A 20,787-nucleotide genomic window follows, 5' to 3' on the forward strand; every position below is an offset into this window, starting at 1 on the left:
GCTGTCAACAATATTGTTTACTTGGTTGGGAAGACACTGCAATTGGAAAGGTGTCATTTTCAGAGCTAAGCTTATCGCTCATATTCTCTGCAGTTTGCTTGTATATGAGGAAACTCCACTGCATAATTTGTGGTAATGATATCTACATCCCTGAAGATATTCAGAAGCTGTCTGGATGTGGTCCTGGGCAACCGGCTCTAGGTGGCCCTGCTTGAGCAGGGGGTGTTGGACCAGATAACCTCCAGAGGTCCCTTCTGACCTCAACCTTTCTGTGATGGGGACTGTATTCTCTTCTGATGTGCAAAAACCTGCTTTCCATATTCATAAATGTACTGAGTAGTGTGAGCCTTGCATTGTTGTTTTTTTTTTCGGGGGTGGGGGTGGGGAGTTACTGATCCAGTGTTGCTTTTCTGGCCTTTTTTACAGGGGAAGAAAAAACCCCAACACCCAATTATCTGTCTCTTGAATCAAAATTGTGTAGTTTATTAGCAGGGTGGATTATTTTAATGTGGAAACTTTTATTAAAAGCACCTGGAAGGCTAAATAATTTGTCACACAGTTGTCTTTCATCCTCTGCTTTATTGATGAGATTAAAGAACTTTGGGAGTAATGAGATACAGTTTTGCTCTGTGGAACAGTGCAGCTTAGACGGTACGTCATGATTTCCAGCTTTTTGTTGCTCTATCTTTAGTTACTATTTTGGCTGATTTGCCAAGTAGAGAGGTATAAAGCTTTGCTGTTCTTTCCTTCTAACCAGTCCCAGTGGTGCTGTATGGGGGAAGAACTTTTGTAGAGTATTTCTATTTTAATTAATCCAATATTACTGTTAAAAGTATATCCACACTGCAGTCTGCGTCCTTTTATATGAAATCCTTTTGAATCACAGTATAAGTACTATATATATTTGTTTTTTTCCCCTGAAATAAGGAAGGACTGTGTTTAACAACAGAACACTGCCTGCAGCTCCTGTCTGGGTTTTTCTCACGACATGTCACGAAATACCTTCTGAAAGTTATTGATATTCTGAGCCTGAGTTCAAATTAATTTTTTTCTGCTATTGCCCCATAATTCTTCCAGTTTCTGTGAAGCAGTACTACATTTTAAACTGCTGCCACATAGAGGGAAGGGAGTGCTGGTGACTAGTGTGATCCTGCCAATCCTGTGGTGCAAGGAGCTGATCTCTGTTTCAGACAAATCAAATGCTACTCCCGTACCGCAGCGAGGCTAATTGACTAGCACTGACGCTGTGTTAGCCAGGAGGGTTGTGCATAACTGTTTCTTGGTGGCGAGAGGAGCAAGTCAAGAGAGATTGCTGTAGACCTGTGTTTGGACTAAGCTTCACACCCCTAGTAGTAGTGTTCCCCTGTAATGAAGAGCTCGTATCGGTCTCATATGGTAGATCCCAGGGTTTTCTGCCTCCTCTTCAAGCTCTCTGCCATACAACATGTTAGTGCATGACTTATAGCGCCATGCACGTTGACTAGTATTCTTATTTTAAATGCATTGATACACAGGTATCAATTTACCATATAGCTATATGGTGACAGTTATAGGTGGAGGAGGAAGATAAATTTGAGCGGTACGTGTGAACTTCCAATAGGGTATTTAAAGCACTGTTGCCTCTGGGATGAGCAAAGCAACTCTGGCTGGGTGAGTTAAATAGCATTATGGAAATGTGGTAGCTTGCGTTGACAGAACATCTGTGTGAGGGTAGTCTCTTCCTTAGAGCTCTGGAGGACCTGCCAGAGGGTTTCCCATGCAGAGAAGTCTAGTACCATCTGCTTACCTGAAAGTGTGCCATCTCTGAGTCTACATTATATGCTAGTTGCTGCTTTCACTTTGCAATAGCCTTTCTCTCTTTATGTGTATTTTTGCTGTCAACTTATTTTATATTTCAACAATTGAGAATTTTTAGACTAAGACCATACTAGTATCATGGCTATTGCTTTAAATAGCTAACTTTCTCCAGCTGTTTTTCTTCAGTTGGTGAGAGTTTTGGGGTTTACTGCTGGAGATAAGGCTGCCGAAAAGACTCATGGTGTAAAAGGAGGGAGCTACCATACTTACTTGTGGTACCCCTTTTGAACACAGACATCAGGCAGAAGGCATTGCTTCGGTTAATATAATTCTCATTTTTCCGGTATGGGGGTGGGAAAAGGGAAAGAAGTACCTGATTAGGAACAGGAACCTGGAGGGGGAGATTGAGCTAGGGCTAGCAGAGGGCTGTGGTGGTGGTGAGGAGCAGCAATTAATTTCTTTCTTTGGAAGCTGGAGATGGGAACTGCACACAGAGCAAAACAAAAGGAGGTGGGATGACTGTGAAATAGTGCCTTTTGCTTTCCTCCCCTTTTTCCCTAAGTAGAAAAAGATCAACGTTGTCTGAGGCGTAACAAGAGTTGGGCATCGGCTGAGTGAGATATCAAAGACTAATCAGAGTCGCCTTGGGGAGAGGAGACATTTGAAGCAAGTTGGTGCTCATTAAGGCATAAATAAAATTTAGGATGGTAGGGAGTGTTTCTTATCTGATGGAGGAAGCAATATCACTGGGATAAACTAGAGGAGAGGAAACCATACGGCTGAGTGAGGGGATAGAGGTGATGGTGGGGAAGGGAATGACTGGGGTTAATGGCCACGTGAGTGTGTGTGCAGAAAACACGATCTTTATAGCTTGGGCTCTAATCTGAGGTCCCTGAACATGCAGGTCTATAATACTTGAAGCTCATGTTCTGTTCTGCTGTGTCCCCAGCCATTTAATCTTGCATATATCCGTGCCGCAACAGCAGTGTTTGGACAGCCGGCCAGTTAGGAGACCTGATTTGGCCTGAAATGATCAGTGATTTTTTTTTTTTTCAGCTGGCTCAGCTCACCGCTGGCTGGCTTGCTGCCTGGTCTGCTGAGTACCAGCATGAGGAGTAAGGGAGCTTGTTTTTGTAGGGCAACTAAAGCCCTGAAATGTAAAGAATGATTTGCACAAACATGGTGACCAACACAAGGAATATAGAGTTATAATATCCTTTATTACATAAACCAATATTCCAACTATTATTGTTGATCATGTTGTTAATGCTGCAGTCATACACAACCAATCTTTAACCTAATAAATCAGCAGCATGCACGTGCTAGTTGACTTGTTTCTACAGAACCACTAATTTTCTAGCCATCAGTTACTCATTGCAGCAACAACAGGAAAGCTGTGTTCCTGTGCACTGGCTGGCTGGTGATCAGGAGAGGGGACCCATGTTGATGCTGGGCAACTCTTACCCATCCAGGGATATTCTCTTACCAGTCCACACAGGTGGACTTCTCTACCCTGCACGTACAGTGAAGGCAGTGTCATTTCCACCCCGACTGGAAGTTGGGTCTGCAGATGAGTCACCTCTGAGTTTGTCAGAAGAACTTCCCAAAGCTTAACCTGCCTCAGCTTGTGCTTGCATTGGTGATCTCTGCTCTAGGTGTTGTGTGGGTTGTCCAGTCAGTTCACTTATCTCGCCACGATTTTATCCAACAGTCCTCATTTTCCAGCAGGTCCTTGCCTTATTACTGTTGGCTTTGACTGTTTACTTCCGAGCTCTACAGTTAGTTTCATTTCTTGTTATACCAGTCACCTTAAAGCTACAATTTACACATTTGTCTCTGGCAGGCTCTGTTAAGGGAAGGCTGTGTGGACTCATCTGTAGAAGGACGATTGCTCCTGCTTCTTTGTTAGCTTTGGCTGTCATCTGACCCCACCATCAGCTAATTCAGGGAGCTAACCCCATGCAAAAAAACTCAGAACAAACAAGTGTCCAGGAGAGCACTACCAAGCCCCTAGATAGTCTACTGTGTTAAGACCCTCAATCAGTTCACCAGCCACTGACAAGTGCCAGAGCTGGTGCAAGGTTGAGGGGCAGTAGCTAGGTATTAATCAGCTTAAATATAATGTGAAACTCTAGCTGGAGTCTCTTCCCCCCCCCCCCTGCTGCAAGCTGATATGTGTGAAACCCTGTCAAGGTATTTTTCTCTTCCTCTGATGTTGACCTACATAGTAACTGATCGCAGGAGGCTGTCATCCTCTATTGCTCAAATGGTAGAGTTTCTTACGGATGTAAAGCTCCAACCTTGCCATTTTGAATCGCTGGGATGTTCAAATGATTGTCATAATTTTTAGTGACTGCTGCTTCTTAGTTTCCTTAAAAAACACCCTCCTACCCCCAAACACAATTCTATACAGCAAATGTCTTTTGGCACCCTATTTTTCCTTTCTGGTGTCCTGAGCTCTGTTCTTAAGGTTACTTGCTTGGCACTTTCAAAAGTCAGCCAAATATTACTGCTCACAGTTGGTGTGATTAATTTTTTTCTGATTGTTAATTGAAACTGAATAAAACCTGTTATTAACAAAATCAAATCAAGTTAACTATATGAAAGTGGGTTAACAGAGGTGTTTTCAAGCAACACAGTTAACAAGCAAAGTTTTCTTGGTCTGTTTTATGGTTTGCTTGGTCTTTTTTTCAAAACAACAGTAGACCAGGAGTTATCTTCTTTCTACTATTGTTCTTCCTAGACTAACATGTTTAGTGTGGTTTTTGGGTGGATTTTTTTGGCAAATTCTTTTCAAGTATGTCCCCTCTTTTCTTTCATTTTAGAACGAGCTTATGTCCATGTGGAATGTCACAGTAGTGTCATCTGTCCTACCACATGTGAAGAGTGAGGCTGTCCTGGTATATTAAATATAATATTTTTACATTTAGCACTTCCCATTGCAAGGAATTAATGCAGCTTTCTCTGTGACATTCTTACATAGTGATTTCAGCAAGCCATATCTGCTGGAGGAGTGTTTTCAAGCTATAGCTTGTGAAGGTAAACAGGTAAAATCCTGTTTCTCTTTTGCTTAAGTGTTCTCTCATATATTGCTGTTCTGTATCTCAGGTGAAATGTTAGGAAACTGTTCAGAGCTTATTAGTCAAACTAATATTGCATGTTCTGTTATTAGGCTAAATTACCTGAATGAGAGCATGCTAGAATTGATACATGTGCTAAGAAATTCCTTTTCTTTTTTACCATGTGAGTATACAGAAGGAAAAGGAATTTCTCAGCTGGCTAAGGCTCCTACTTAAAACTTGTTCAATTTCTGGAGGATGTTTGGGTCCTCTCAATCACTCCTGAAGATTTTCTGCATGCTTCCAGGAACTTTTTTCCTCCTCTGGGAGTATCATGTGCGAAAGGGGGGATTTGTAATTCTGGGGGCAAAGAAGATCAGGAAAGAAGGGAGAGCAAGGATGCTGTGTGTAATGCACATATGATTGGAGTTCCTTTGTTGTCACTTCACTCTTGTTTCTGTCCCCATCTCCTCCCAAAATTCCTATACAATCTAAGGTTATGAACCCAGCATCCCACCTTAGCAGAACTGTCAGGCAATGTAGCTGGTACAGAGGGTGAAGGAGTAGCAAGTCAGTACTGTAGTGCAAGTTTCCATAGAGCATATACTGAAACAGTTGCTGGTGGTGTACAAAAAGGAACCCGTGATTCATTTCCTTTAGGTAAAAAATTATGTAAGAATTATATTTAAAAAAAAGCAAGCTTTTCACTCCAGAGAATGTTAAATAGCATAGGAAGTGCACGTTCTGCAAGTGCACATTCTTGCACGTAGGAAGTGCAAGTTCTGCACTTGTACATGCAACTTTAATGGGACTCTTTGTGTGTTCAAAAGGGTGAGAATTAAGGTGTAGCAGAAACCTGTAATCTTCTTGGTTATCAACTATTTGAATCTATTTTTTGAATCTAAAATGAGCCATCTAAATCTGCCTAATTTTAGGATTCTGTTTAATATTGGGCAGCTTAAGTAGGACTGTGGTTTTCCTGGGAAAAAGTTGCCATCAAAGCAGGTTTGTTTTTATCATTGTGAAAAACGAGTGTATGTATTAAATTTTGTATGGAATAAAGAAAAATAAACAACTTTTGTAAAGATTGTAGCGTGATGACCTCTGAAAAAGATGAGCTTCGAGTGGTATGGAAAATACAGTAATGCTTCAGACTCTGCAGCAACTTTTGTGGTATATGCCACATCATAGAATGCACCACTCTTCCTTCCTGGCTTGTGTTGCTGGGCTTGTCTGGTGGTTGTTGTTTTGGTTTGGTTTTTTTTTCCTTCATTATTGGAAACTTAAGTTTTTGGCAGCACTGGACATACTATTAAAGAGCTTGATGCTGTGTAATGGGAGTGCTCTGGTTACTTTTACTTCTGCTTGAGCGCATGCTTCAGTACCTGATCTGTGCCATCAACATCAGCAGGATTGCTTTGTCCTATATGTAAATGTGCTTAATTGTAAAGATGCCTTCTTTAATAAGGAGCAAAGATGCACTGCTCTTGCCTGAGAACCCAGTTCTGTGTAATTGCTTTCTCAGTATCACAGGACCAGCTATGTATTATTCGGCCTTGATCAAACTGTCTTTTGTATCAATAAATAATACAGCATGCAAGATGTTTGTCCATACTGTCGTAGACTTGACTGTGGTGAGTAAAGTGTAAATACCCTGGTACATTGCTATATATATATATATCTAAACTTGTACAACATACATGTTTCCAGCTACCTAGGGTGATTTAGAGTAGAAAATTCTGTGGTTTGACATTAACTGCAGTAGGCTTCTACAGTTTTGAATTAAAATTATCCTACTATTTTTTGGTGCTGTTTGAATCCTGCATCAAAATAAACTCTCCATTTCCAGATGTTTGTCCTTCCTATCTTGCTCATTTCTAACTTTTTATCCTACTCAATTCTCTTGTTCAGTACTGATTTCTTTTTCTGTTTCTTATTCCTATCGTCTATATGTATTTTTCACTCCTGCTTCTTGTAAAGTTCTTCCATCTTTATTACTTTAAAAAAAAAAATAAATCTGTCTCATCGGGGTACTAATTGGAAAGGAAGATCTGATGCTCCATCAGTATGGTGCTGGGAGACAGGAAGCTATTTAAAATACTTTTACACAGAGCAGGTAGCAACATTCTTCTCATTCAGGTTTCTTGATAAAACATGAAGAGATCCTAAATTTCATAGACTTAGGCTTTTCAGTGTCCTTTTTTATTTTATTTTTAGGAATCAATTTTACTTCTAATTTTTTTCCTCTATATTAGCATTGTAAGTGCTTTAACAATCAGATTTAAGACCTTGTTCTGCAGAGGCTTAATATTCTGCACAGAAGTAATTAGCTGCAGCTGTTAAATGAAGTTTCTTTAATCAGCAAAAATTCTGAAATAATGCCTACTTCTGATTATATGTTAGTGTCTTGAGGCAAATCTAATTATATTCTCTTTTACATCGTATAAGCAGAAAGGATCTAAATGAGATGTGTTTGATAGAGCTGTAGTGATTTAAAACTCTACATTGTTGAACTTTATGCATCTGTTGCTTTTCTTAACAGAGTGTTTTCGTACCTGGATGACATTAAGACACTAAAAACTGAATGAGTTTGCTTATATGTAGTTGAAAACTTGTGTAAAGCTTTGTGTAGTTCATATTTTTTATTTGCTCCTCACTAATGAAAGTTGCATTCATTGCTGTTGTAGTCTTAAAGAAGTATCATATTTCTCCCTGAAATAGTTGATCTGATTCTTCTGAAAATCTGTTTCATGTAAGCTTAAAATGCTTATGCAGTGTCTGGTGACCCTTCTTAGCGTTGACAAATGCCTGGCTGCTAATATGAACGCAACTGTTGGAGTGTTTGTAGAAAACATCTACCTTTCTTCACTAGTAAAACTTAAGTTGACTGTACCAGCTATGGCAGTGCTATCAGGTCCCAAGAAAGCCATTGACTTGAGCTTGGCACCCTCCTCCTTTTTTGAGTTGATGATTGCATGGCTGCTGTAGACAGGTGAGGAACAAATGCCTTTGCTAATGGTCACAGCACTTGACAGAATCTCAAGATAAATTTTCCCAGTTCTGTTCGTGTTAACATTCATAACATAGGAAGAAAATAATTCCCGAAGGATGACCTCTTGCCTGCATGTCTTTTTTTTTTTTTCCTCCTTCAAAAGTTATACATGTTCTACATTTGTTAGTGGAATCTCTACTTTTTTGTTCTTAACTGGAAGGTATGTTTTGTACTTTTTCTTATCGTTGTGAAAGAAAACAAGAGATGTCTTATATGTTAATGCACTTTATTAATGAAATATTTAATTGGGTGTATTACCTTATGATGATTTATGAAGATTCTGGCTATGTTCCAAAATCTTACAAAAGATACCTAGCAATACTACAGAATTTTTTGGCTTCCAGTTTTGCAGAGGGCTTGCTCTTCATGCATAAGGGATGTGCTTCAACTCTCCACTCCCTTCTGCAAGTTCTGTGTGCCCATTCAATCTGTGTTTTTGAATTCTCTCTAAATGTATTCCCCAAGGGTTTTGCTTGTCCTCATTCCAGAGCTGCTTCCAAAGGCCCTACCTAAATTACAAGACAAAGGAAAACAATTGGGTAGAGACAGATACAGGACTAACAAGCAGCAGTGGCCTTTAATGATCATCATGGAAATCCGTGAATTTAACATATCAGACATCTAGAAGTGGCCATGTTTTCTTTCCTTTGTGCCTAGAAAAATACATAAAACGAATTACAGTTTTTGCAGGAAAAAAATACAGAAAGGCAATGTAAGGATGCAAGTAGTTAAGTGGATTGTTTTCCTAACAGAATTGCTGGATGAACAGAACAACATCAAATTCTGGGGGTTTCTAACTGTATGGGTTAAGACAGACTGCATTTAAAATACATGGAAACTAAGCAGAAAAGTTTAGGAGTAGTCAAGTTCTAGGAAATGGGAAGAATGCCTGGACACTGGCAATGTGGGCAATGGAGAAGTTTCCACTGCTGAACAAAAGATGTGGGAGGAAGATTAAAAGTTAAGTTACAGTTCATGTGGCTTGAAGGTGACACCTGGCTATCTACAAAGCAATGTCAGAGACTGAGGTTTTGGTTTAGACAAGAGAGCAGATCTGAAACAGGATCTGTGAGCTTCCATCATAGAGATAAGAGTTTGAGAGAGCAGTGATAAAGGTGGCTGAAGGCCCAGATTCTTGGTCTAAGATTTGGCTGCAAAAGAGATCAATTAGGGACATCATTTATTGCATAGAAGTGGAGGGAAGTTTTGTTTAAAGGAAGTCTACATGGAATTTAAGAGGGGGTATTTAGGATTAAAGGAGAGTGCTTGTGTCAGTGAGTTAATTCTGTCATCTCCCTAGTGTGGTCCAAAGAAATTGAATGATGAAAGTGAGGAGGACTGGTGTTCAGAGTGGTGGCGATGCCTTTGTAGAAGACCAAGGAAGCAAGCTAGCGGAGCCTAAGTTGGTACAAATAATAGTAAAGGAAGGCAGGAAATAGGAACGTGAAAAAGGTCAAGGGGAGGTGTGACAGCAAGAGGAAAAAACTTCTGAAACTGGATAGAGAGGGATAAGAGGACTTGAATAAGGACTCTGTCTCATGTTCCTTTTGTTTGAGGAGCAGTACTCATGTCACATGCAAATCTAACCACTTGCTAGAAATAAATTCTACTGTCACCTTTGTCTAAAAGAAACCACTCAAGGAATCTGCAATTTGGGTTAATTTTCTGGGCAATGAGGGGCAGTATATATATCTCCAGTGTCCTTGTGTCATGAATGTATATTCTCTATATACTAGGAGAACATGATGGGGTTGTAATATGTGTGGATGTTAGAAAATTGTGTATGCTGCAAGATTGGAGGGAAAAACAACTTTTATAGTTAACACGTGAAATGTTTTTTAGGCACTGACTCTCAAAGTTAGTTTTTTTGTTTTTGTTTTTTAAATTAGTGCCTGTCTTTTTGTTGCACTATGTCTCTGAAAGTAGCCTCTGGTTGAAGATTTCTCTCTGAAGATTCTTCTCCCAAGAAACTAGTGATAGGACGAGAGAAAATGGCCTCAAGTTGTGCCAGGGGAAGTTTAGATTGGACGTGAGGAAAAATTTCTTTACTGAAAGAGTGGTTAAACATTGGAACAGGCTGCCCAGGGAATTGGTTGAGTCACCATCCCTGGAGGTATTTGAAAGACGTGTAGATGCGGCACTTAGGGACATGGTTTAGTGGGCATGGTGGTGTTGAGTTGACAGTTGGACTCGATGATCTTAGAGGTCTCTTCCAACCTTTATGATTCTATGATTAAGCTTGACAAAAGGGTAAAAGTTCAGAATTTCCAAACAGGGGTTTGTTTGTGGATGACAGACTTACACAAACATTTATGTGCTTTAAAGGTTCTTGTCTATCCATCTGTTGAAAATCCAAATGATAATAAACTGGTTGTCCTTTTGCTATAGTGACCCAGTGCTCTGCTTTCTAGTGTGAGAGAACAGCTGCTGGTGGCCAGTTTTCTTTTCTTGACTCCATTCTAATTTCTATTTCTTCTTATGAAGACTTCTTATGAGGAAGTTTGAAAGCATTTTTGTTTTTTTGCAATTCAGTTTCTAAGAGCCTGTTGTGTCACAGCAGATAGGAGAAATGTTAAAAGTCATTGTCTTGGCAAGTGAGGCTTTAGTAGCTGTTAAGTTCAGAAGGCTCACTACTGCGTGCATAATTAAAGCACATTAAGTTTCAGTTAGTGATTCGGTTATCAAGCATTATAATTTGTGGTCTTTTCTGAATGACATTTAGACAGCTCGTGGATGCTTTGAGAGTGTACAGTGATCCTGCACAAGCAGCTGCAATAGTTAATTACAGTGGTTGTTTAAAAAACTTGCACCTGTTTCTAGTTTGATTCTAATTATTAGGTCTATTTATGGTTCTTGCTGGCAAAAATAGTCTAGTCACAGAGTCTTTTAATAATAATGCTTGTTTTAAAGTAGCTACTGCTGTAGTTTCATGGTACTTGAACCTCTGTCTTGACACTTTAGAATAAGCTGTTGGGGTGACTAGAAGGAAGCAGCAGCTTTCTGTTAAGTAAGGTTTTTGAAGATTTACTCAAAATACTCTATATTTTAAGAGTTTGCTTATGTTGCCTAGAAGCTGGGGGGGTGGGGTGGGTAGTTGGATAGGGAAGCTGTTTGACACATTTTGGTATATGTGTTTATGCTGGGATTCTTTCCAATCTTATATTTTTAGATTGATCCTTTCTGAGGTTTCTTTTCTTTAACTCTGAGTATTTGAATGTAGTGCTATGTACACGCATTAAACCATTGCTGACTCTTTCTTATGCTGGATGGGGAAGTTGTTGGTGTTTGGGTGTGACTTGGTGGGGGGGGCTATCAGCTGCTCACACATTTCCAATGTTCTCATTCTCTTAACTTTATTCTGTATTTTCACTTAGTTCTTGTTGCTTAAGAACTCAGGAGAAACATGTGGTATTGGTATTTAGGGGTGTGATTTTTCTTCCGTTAGGGTCATATACCTGATTATATTTGGTAAAATGTCTTCAGCTGGAACGTAGAATATGACATTTCTTGTAGCCCATGCTGTCCATCATTGGTAATTGCTTAGAGAATATCTGTCTGCAGAAGAAGCTCTTGTAGTATCTCCTGTAAACTCCCTCAAATACCTGTTGACCTTTCTCTTCATCTTACTGTTTTCTTATGTTTGTCTCAAAATGTCACTTCCTGGAAGACTTGGAGCTGATCATACAGTTAGCGCTAGAATTTTTCATCTCTATTGAGTCTCTGTGTATTTTCTTCAAACACTTAGGTATTCTGCTGAGTGACTGAAAGAAAGTAGACTGTCGTTCAAACCTCCTTAATAACTCTAATTGGATTATAGTGCTGTAGAAATCAACAGCTTTTGTATGTTTATATAGTGGTTCCCACAGTGTAAACAGACGTGAGTTCAAAACTTGTTTTCCAATTTATGGCTGTTTCATGCAGTTTGAATCTAGAAATAGATGAAGTTGGTAGAGTGATGGAGCTTTTATTGTTACTGTTGTATGCAGCACTTGAGACTGAAAATTTAAAGGAAAGGTAAAGGCAAAATCTTCATGGCACTTGATCTTGATGGTGGAAAATAGTGAAGGTGCACAAAGCACATCACCAGTGACTCATTTTAGTGAGTCAGACTCACTATAACTACTCAAACGTCATTAATCTTTTCACACGGGGGATCATATTTGGGGATGTGCATGTTAACCGTGGGTTTTACCAAAAACATTTCTATTTAGGAATAAAGCACACTGATTGTAAAGCATCCTCTTCAAATTAGGTTAATGCGACTATACCTTGAACATCTTTTTATTAAGGTCTGAGATACATTGTTACCCTGTTTTTCTGAAAAATTCAGGTTTTTCAGTGATGGTTGAACCTTTGCAAAAAGAATTTCAGTATCCATTAGCAAAATGTTAGTAGATCTAGTCAGAAGGTAAAGACTGTCACTTGCCTCCAGAAACTGAGTTTTGAAAATGAGAAACGTACTTCCAAAATACATTATCCCCACATTGAAGTATTTTGATTCTTAAATGTTCAGTAGCACTTCCTATTTCTCATTCTCTGTAAGCCATCTCTTTGGCTCCTGTACAGCATGCTGTCTCTTGGTGAGAACATGACTGTGGGGAATGATGTCTTGTTCTGGCAACCTCGTGCTTGTTCTCTCTAGCTGCATTTTATGCAGTCCTCTGCTAGCCCTGGAAAAGCTTTCCAGACTACAGATCTACAGTTTTACGTCTTTCAGTTGATAGAAATTTTCAGCTGCTTTTGTTACTGAATTGAGCACATTGCTGCCACGATAGAATGTGAGTAACTTTTACAGGAATACAAGAAAGTTATTTCCCCCCGTAAATGGGTCATAGTAGAAATAAAAATTATTGTAAATGGTATTACCTGTATTTTCTCACTTTAGGCTAGTCTTTTGCCACTTTGAAAGCTGTTTCTTTGCTCTACAGTTGAGGGAAAGAATGACTGTTACTGTTCAACAGTGTTAATGAGCTTGGATTTGATAGTTTAAGGAGCTCAGTCCTTCACTTCTTATTGTTTGGGAGAAATATGGATGTGACGTGAGTCATATTGAGAAAAGTGGCTGAAGAACTTCAGTTTGAACGCCTTTCAGTGAGTGCATCTGTTAAAACATTGCATTGTATTTCTGGTGCTGAAATATTGAAAAGTAATAATGCTACTATATTTTTTTTTAAAAATGCAAACCTAATAGCACTTAAGAAAAACATAAGGGCTAATAAAACACTCTTTGTGTAACAATTCATTTTGCTGAGATAACTTATGTTATGGTATAAGATAACTTATACCATGGTTTTGCCCCTGCATGCTATGCACATTGGCCTGTAAACTGGGAAGTTATTTTCTGGATGACATCAAGTGATGTCAGACTCTGTCAAATTGAGAATAAAATGTGTGCCTAAAAAAAAAAAGTCTCTATTTGAGCTTTTGAGCCCAAGCTAAAGACTAGAGCAAAGAGGTGTATAAATTTTAACTTAAAATACTGGATGTTTGAGACAGCAGTCAGGGCTAGTGCACTGGGGGTTTGAACTGTGAATTTCTGGAAATAAAAGCTTCATTTATTGCACTTTGATGTGCAGTCCTCTGCCTAAGGAGAACTGATTTTAACAGTCACAAACCCTGCACAAAATGGACCAGTCTGGTGGGATTGCTCTGATACTAATGCAAGTTATTCATTATTAGCTTCATTCTTTGACCTTTTTTTGTAAAGGTGAAGCAGTGCTCTATAATAGACATGGCTTGATCTGTGAGATTAATAAACACAGTTCTATTATACTTGCAAAGCTCCGTAAGATCTGTCCATATCCCAAATATTCCAACACAGCACCCCAGCAAGTTACTTAAAATTTGTTTGAATCTCTGGAAACGTTATTGGTTTATCATAGACTTTGTCAAATATTTTTAATAACCTTTGCAGGAAAAATATCCCAATTTAAATATGTAGATACATTCCTATTTTTGTTGTCAGTTTGGTTAACAATTGTCAATCTTGTGTTTATTTTTTTCTGTAAACTTTCCATTGGTCTTTAATTGCTGTTGGACTAGATGATCGCTGTAGGTGCCTTCCAACTGAACTCTTCTATTCTTACTTCTCACATATCAAATGGTGGTTGCTCCTTTTCATTGGTACATTTTCAGTATACTGGAAAAAACATGTGGTATGGGTCAAGTGGCTCAATTCCTCCGAAAAGCAGTTAGGCCAAGCTTGATATTTCTTACATGGCTTGCTGCTTGCCTTCTTTCTTTTCCATTATGCACTGTCTTCTCCTTAATGGTCTTTGAAAAAGTATTTTCGTCTGGAGGAGGAAACAGGGAGGGAGTGTGGGGTTGGTTGGTGTTTTTTTTTTTGTAACTAGTGCATGTTTTAAATCCCTACAACTATTTTGGCTTACATTAGTCATTGAGCAGCTCTGTATTTTAAAGAAGCTTGAAAAGGTTGTGTTATGTTGAGTCTGATGTGTATCTTTCTGATGCCTTGAAATATTTTAGGACTGGAACAGGCCATTTTTGACTGTTAGAATAACCTCTTGTGTAACCCAGACTTTGAAACAACACTCCTAATTTTGTATGTGAATCTCAGAACTTTTACTGATCGTTAAAGATCATGATGGAAGATTGTGCTTAGAACCAAGATGATGTTGGTTTTGTTGACAGTAAGTTTCCAAATCATGCTTTCAAAAGCTCTTATGTTCCTAAATCGCTTTATAATTAACTCTGCATTTAACTTGTGAGGTTTATGGACCGTACTGATTGGAACAATGAGTTCTGAATTCAAGACAAAACATGCTGTTGGTGGGGTGTGCAGCTTTTGCAGGTCACACCTCATTGTTAATAAAAAGAGTGGCTGTGATTTTTTTTTTTTTTCCTGGTTACTTCAGATCTTCACAAGTTGTGTACGATGTATTTATTGTGCAGAAGGCAAGGAAGAGTCCTTCTGATTTTTTTTTAAACTGAGTGAGTGCTGGATGTATCTCTGCATGTGTCCTGTAGTTGAAGTACAGAATGTAGGGCTCTTCCTCTCTAAATTTTTGAGTAGACAAGCAAAGGTGCTGAGACATAACCTAGAAAACCCCTATGATACACTTTTCTACAATAGTGTTGCTGATGTGTGCGCTGTTCTTTTAGGGTTCACAGCAAAAATAGTGTAGGATTGTGCACTAACATAATTCAGTCAACTTGTCTGAATCATTAGAATTACTTAGAGTAAACTAACTTGGGATGTGGCTTCTGTTTTGAAGCTGCAGTTTATTTATAAGCAATGTGTTTTTAGTAATGAGATGCTGACTAGCATTTGTGTCTCTAGAGAAGAAGAGGAACGTCTGAGAAATAAGATCCGAGCAGATCATGAAAAGGCTCTGGAAGAGGCTAAGGAGAAATTGAAGAAATCACGTGATGAGATTCAAGCTGAGATTCAGACAGAAAAGAACAAAGTAGTGCAAGAGTTGAAAAAGAAAGACAGCAAGCCACTGCCCCTTGTTCCTTTACCAAATCTTATAGGGATAAACAGTGGAGAACCATCAGACCCGGATATCCGAGAGAAGAGGAACAAAATTAAAGAGGTAATGATGATGATGATGTGGTCCTACCCATTCTTGTATCTGATAGCAGTTATTTATATGGTGTTTAGTTGCTGTTATTTATATTAAAAAGAAAAGAAAAACAGGACTACAGATCTTTTTAATAAACAGTAAGCTTAAAGTGTACATCAAGTATTAATGAACATCAGCATTATTGCATGTTTTTTCCTGGTGTTGGGGTGTTAATATTTTACTGGATAACAACTTAAAAATGGTTTTAAGGATTGCTTCAACTCAGTGGTGTGGGTTCAAAGTGAGTTTGTCATTAACACATGGAACAGCAACAAGTGCATCTTTAAAGCAGAGGACTTTGTTAGGTTCCATTCAAAGAATGGGATATGTTAGTGTGTCACAAGATATTTTTAAATGTTTATAAAGTGGATTGAAAAGATGGGGGGGGGAAATGACCTGCTGCTAAAATTTGCAAATTATCAAATTATCACATGCTTTTCAAAATAAGTTTTAAAGGGGTCTAAAAAACTAGAAGTTTGTTTAAGTAGATTGCCTCATTTACCTGTAAAACATTCAAACTAAGATGTTGGCTTAGGCTTTTGGTTCTGTGGCAGCTTATGCTATGGGAATTGCTGTTTCTGGTCTTACCCTTTGCACTCCTGGTTGGCTGTGAGATTCATTGCCCTCTTTTGCCCTGGCAATGCCAACTTCCTATGATTATCGCCAGGCATTTTTCTGAGTCTGTACTTCTAATTATTATGGCAGAAACATTGTACAGCCTTCTTTTTCTTTTTCTTTCCTGCAATCTGATTAGTTTTATGCCTAAAAATCGGGTTAGCAGGCAGGAATGGTTCAGGCCAGAGGTAGACAAACACAGGCTCTGTAATTAAAGAACATCCAGGACTACAGCACTTAGTAGTTACATCAGCTAAATCTTCTTTTAAATTGTAATCTGAGTTTAGTTAGCTCATAAAACAAAACAAAAACAAGTCAGTCATACACCTGTCCTCGTAATAGGGAGGAGTTGCAGCTGGAGTATGTTGCCATGCTGTGGGTAGATCACCCAAGTTGGAATTTTACTTTGAATATTAATGATGACTAGATGAAATCCACTCTTATCAAATAATGAACAACTGCTTACGATACATGAGTGATACAGCATGGAGCTGTATCATGATTTGAATCTCAACTAGCAAATCCTTCCCGAGGAGGTGCGCCTATTCTGTTAGCGACCACTGCAGAAGCACTTTTGGCTGAGAAGTTGTGTGTGGAATATTGGACCTCCCTGATCCTGCTTGGTTAGGGCTGCTTCCCAAAGGACAGCACTGAATTGTGGATTTCAAAAGGCTCTACTGTTTTTCAAAACTGTGTCCTCAAACATTTTCAGTGAGAATATACAGAGAATCCTGCCTTTCAAAATGTCTTCTGAAGTGTGAAGATGAACGCTCAATGGTATGGTCATGTAGTTGTCAACACTTCTTAATTTTTAACTACAGTTTACTGTATTACAATTCCTTTGAGTTTGCCACTGATGGATTTAATGGGTAAAATAAAATTGAGTTGACCAAGTAATGTGAAAGTACTGAGCATGGCTAACAATGAAGAACTAGCTGGAAGAAATAATCAACTATAGTTCCTATAGATCAAGCTGGAATTGGAGGGAGGGTTGAAAATTAGCATTTGCATTTCTGAGGTTGTTTAGTCAGAGTGTAGACTATGAGAGGAGATGAAAAACTATAGGTTAATGCAGAACGGCAATTTTCTTGGTGATGTGGATAAGTAGTAAACTTCGGACAATTCTTGCTGATCTAAACCTGAAGGTATAGCAATTTGTGAGTAAGGAATCCAGTGTAGTAGTTTAATAGCTCTGGTGATCCTTAGCTGCAGTTGCCACAAATCTCATGCTGTAAAAGGCTTACTCCTTTTTATGGTGATCAGCCTACATGTGAATCAAACTGACAAGCTGGTTTTTTTTAATTGCATAACTTGTTAATAGCTCCTATTGTGGTTTCTGAAGTGTAGCTTTCCATAGTCAGACCAAAGATTTTATGGGACTACATATTAGATGGGTAAGTACGTCAGTTAGGATAATGATACCTTCGTACTGAACAGTCTTCAACAGTGCGGTCACTGTGTTTGAACAGTCCAGGATCATACTAGCAGGATTGAACGTTCTGTCTTTTGTTGTGCGAATTGCCTTAATTGAGTCAGTCTTGTTAGTACTGGTGGCTATCAGGCAACCTCCAGAATTTTTAAATTCTTTAATGTAGGGCAGTAGATTGTCACTTCTACAGCTAGATGTATGAAGGGGTAGAATACAGGAGTGGAAGGTCTGCTAGTGAGAATGGACAAATGATAAGGCTGAAGAATGCATTGTTGGTGCATTGTCATTTTTGTTTGGCCTTTGTGTCTGCTTCTGGATTTTGGCATCTCCTATGTTGCAATGAATATAATGTGCCTGAGATAAAACATCAACAGTGTCAGATGAATAATATTTTGCCTGAAACCTGTTTTTTGACAGCATCAGATGTATCACAGAAGGCTGCAGCAATTCCAGAGATGCAAAGTGCATTTTGAAATATGCTATGGTAGTTGCTGAGGTCTTCTCTCACTGTTTTTTGAAACTAGTGTAGACTAATACAAATAGTCTACAAAACCTGATCTAGTTGAAGATGTCCCTGCCCACGGCAGGGGGGTTGGACTACATGGCCTTTAAAGGTCCCTTCCAACCCAAACTATTCTATGATTCTTTGTAGATGAGAGAGAGACTTAGCAAAAAAACCCCTAAATTCTAGGAGACAATGTCTCTAACATAGATCTACACCTCGCTTATGTAGCATTTCTGACATGCAAGACATTATGGTTGCCTGGATTGAGACCAAAAAAATAGCACAGGGAAGCTCCTAGCTCTTTGGAGGCTGCATATCCGGCTTTAGAATTCCATGTGGTCCTGAGAAGGCATTTGGTTAATGCCTTGGTGTACTTTGAAGGGTCCTGATGCATATTTGAGGCACTTCACTCTCTCGGAACAGCTTTAGACTGCTTAAATTCACAAAACGAGTGAATTTATACAGCCGATTTTGCCTGGTATCAAATGGTGAGAAACTGTGTAGAATTGGGCTACATGTTGTAGCATGCACATGGCTCTTGACAATTGGGAGAAAGACTGGAAAACTTTCAAATGGGGATCTCGTTTCTATCATTTTTACAGAAAACTTATTACTACTTTTTCTTTCTAAAGAACAACTTGGTGAAGTCTTTTTTAACAGATCTTTGTACAAAAAGTGGTTTTGCAGTGCTTAAATATCTTAAAAATACATATTTTGATTTAAAAAAAAAATCTGAGCACAGTGAGAGAGGCTTCTTAAGGTCATGGAATAAACCAGGAGCAGAATCTGCATCTCTTGGTTTTGTTTTTGTCTTTGGTTCTGGTATTTATATTTAGTGTTACAGTGTATTCTCAATTGTAACTAATTCACAGAATTGTATAATTCATCTGTATTATTCTAAAAAGCTATTAATTCAGTTATTTCAATAAGGACTGTTTATGAGTTGGCTGATTATTTTAGATGCACAGTAACAAATTTAAAAGTTTTCTACCTGCTTATCTTACATGCTTTGTAGCACTTCTCTAGAATATTAGCTTGTTTATCTGTTTTTTAAAAAATGCTATAGTTTTTAATTAACTAGTGTTTTAAGAATAAACACATCTGAAAATTATTCTTGCTGCTACACTTTAGCTTTGTATTAATATTTTAGTGATTTTTTTCATACTAAGTAAAAGATGAGAAAATGGTTTTATAAGAAGGTAGATGTAATTTGTATAATTTTCCAAAAAGATTTTAAGATGTGTCTTTTTATTGTGGTTAATGCAAAGAAATTAAGAACAAAAACTCATCTTTTGGAAGTCATTGGCTTTCTTTCCAAGTTAAACTAGGTATAAATTGCATGAGCACTAGGAATTTTTGGCACTTGATTTCCATTATTATGTCCTTTAAATAGTGTTCAGAATACTAATTTTTTTCTGCAGCTTAAGTGTAATCATTACAGATAGTGCTTTTCTTTATTTAAATGAGTTTTGTTTCCTTGAGGAGTTAAATTTTACCCAGTCAAATAAGGAAAACTTTCTTATTCTTTTCACCCTACTCAGGGTTCAGGTTTTCTTTCATTTAAGCCTAAGATTTCACAGTATTGCCTTACCTCCAGCTTTCATTTCAGATACTCATTAAAACAGAGTATTTAATAGTACTTAGTACTATAGTAATTACTGCAATAATAGTACTAATCCCATGCAGCATATTTTTTTTATATACACCTTGTTCTAAACATTTAAATGTTTATTTTGAGGTCTTGGATTGTTAAAGTCCAGAGGTCTGAGAAGCATTGAGATTATGGATGTATAAGTTTTACATACAAGTCAGTAAGTGTTGTATTACATAGAGTATGGTTTTTGCGTTTGTACTGACTACAGAGTTCTGGGGGCGATTGCCAGCGACCTGGGGGCCTGGGTAGTGATCTCATTGATCCTGCCAGTAAGGGGAGAGGGTGTGAGGAGGAGGGTACTGGCAATGCACATCAGCAGTTGGTTGTGGAGCTTGTGTTGGCAGCAGGGTTTTGGGTTCTACAACCATGGGACCCTGTTTGCAGGGTCTGCCTGGGAGAGATGGGATCCACCTCACTAAGGTAGGACAAAGGCATCTTTGCCAGCAGGATGGCTGACCTCCTAAGGAGGGCTTTGAACTAGGAATGATGGGGGATGGAGAGACTAACCAGCAGCCCTGTGAGGGAGTGACTGACAGGGTGGACGAGCAAAAGGCCTGCGGTGATGTGACAGAAAGGGATCACAAAATCAGGAAAACAGGGCTTAAGCAGGGTCACCTCTAGCATTTGCATATAAGCAAGGAAGTGCCTACAAGGCACCGTTATGGAGAAATCCCTAAAACCCTTTCTGGGAAATCAGCATGCTAGGGTACCTCTCTGAAGTGCACGTACAATAATGCATGCGGCATGGGGACTAAACATGATGAGTCTGAGATCTGTGTGCATTTGCAGGGCTGCCATCTTGTTGGGATCACAGAGGTGTGGTGGGATGACTTGTGTAACTGGAGTGTTGCATTGGTGGGATACAGACTCTTTAAGAAGGCTGGGTGTCGTGGTTTAACCTCAGTTGGCAACTGAGCACCACACAGCCGCTCGCTCACTCCCCCCCAGTGGGATGGGGGAGAGAATCGGAAGGGTAAAATGAGAAAACTCATGGGTTGAGATAAAACCAGTTTAATAGGTAAAGCAAAAGCCGCACACGCAAGCAAAGCCAAACAAGGAATTCACTCACTACTTCCCATGGGCAGGCAGG

At 38.8% G+C, this 20,787-nt stretch overlaps 1 protein-coding gene across 2 annotated transcripts in view; it reads left to right on the top strand.

The window, feature by feature from the left end:
* Positions 1-20,787, top strand: part of MAN1A2 (mannosidase, alpha, class 1A, member 2) — a 161,802-nt gene that overhangs the window by 13,984 nt on the left and 127,031 nt on the right. For both annotated transcript variants that reach the window (XR_663845.1, XM_009329140.1), the window contains exon 2: positions 15,209-15,464. Coding sequence is in view for 1 of the 2 variants with exons in the window: in XM_009329140.1 (XP_009327415.1) it covers positions 15,209-15,464 (256 nt within the window). In the remaining variant the exon portion in view is untranslated. The remainder of the gene's footprint in view (positions 1-15,208; positions 15,465-20,787) is intronic.

The sequence above is a fragment of the Pygoscelis adeliae genome, unplaced genomic scaffold (assembly GCF_000699105.1).
Source record: "Pygoscelis adeliae isolate BGI_AS28 unplaced genomic scaffold, ASM69910v1 Scaffold120, whole genome shotgun sequence".
NCBI lineage: Eukaryota > Metazoa > Chordata > Aves > Sphenisciformes > Spheniscidae > Pygoscelis > Pygoscelis adeliae.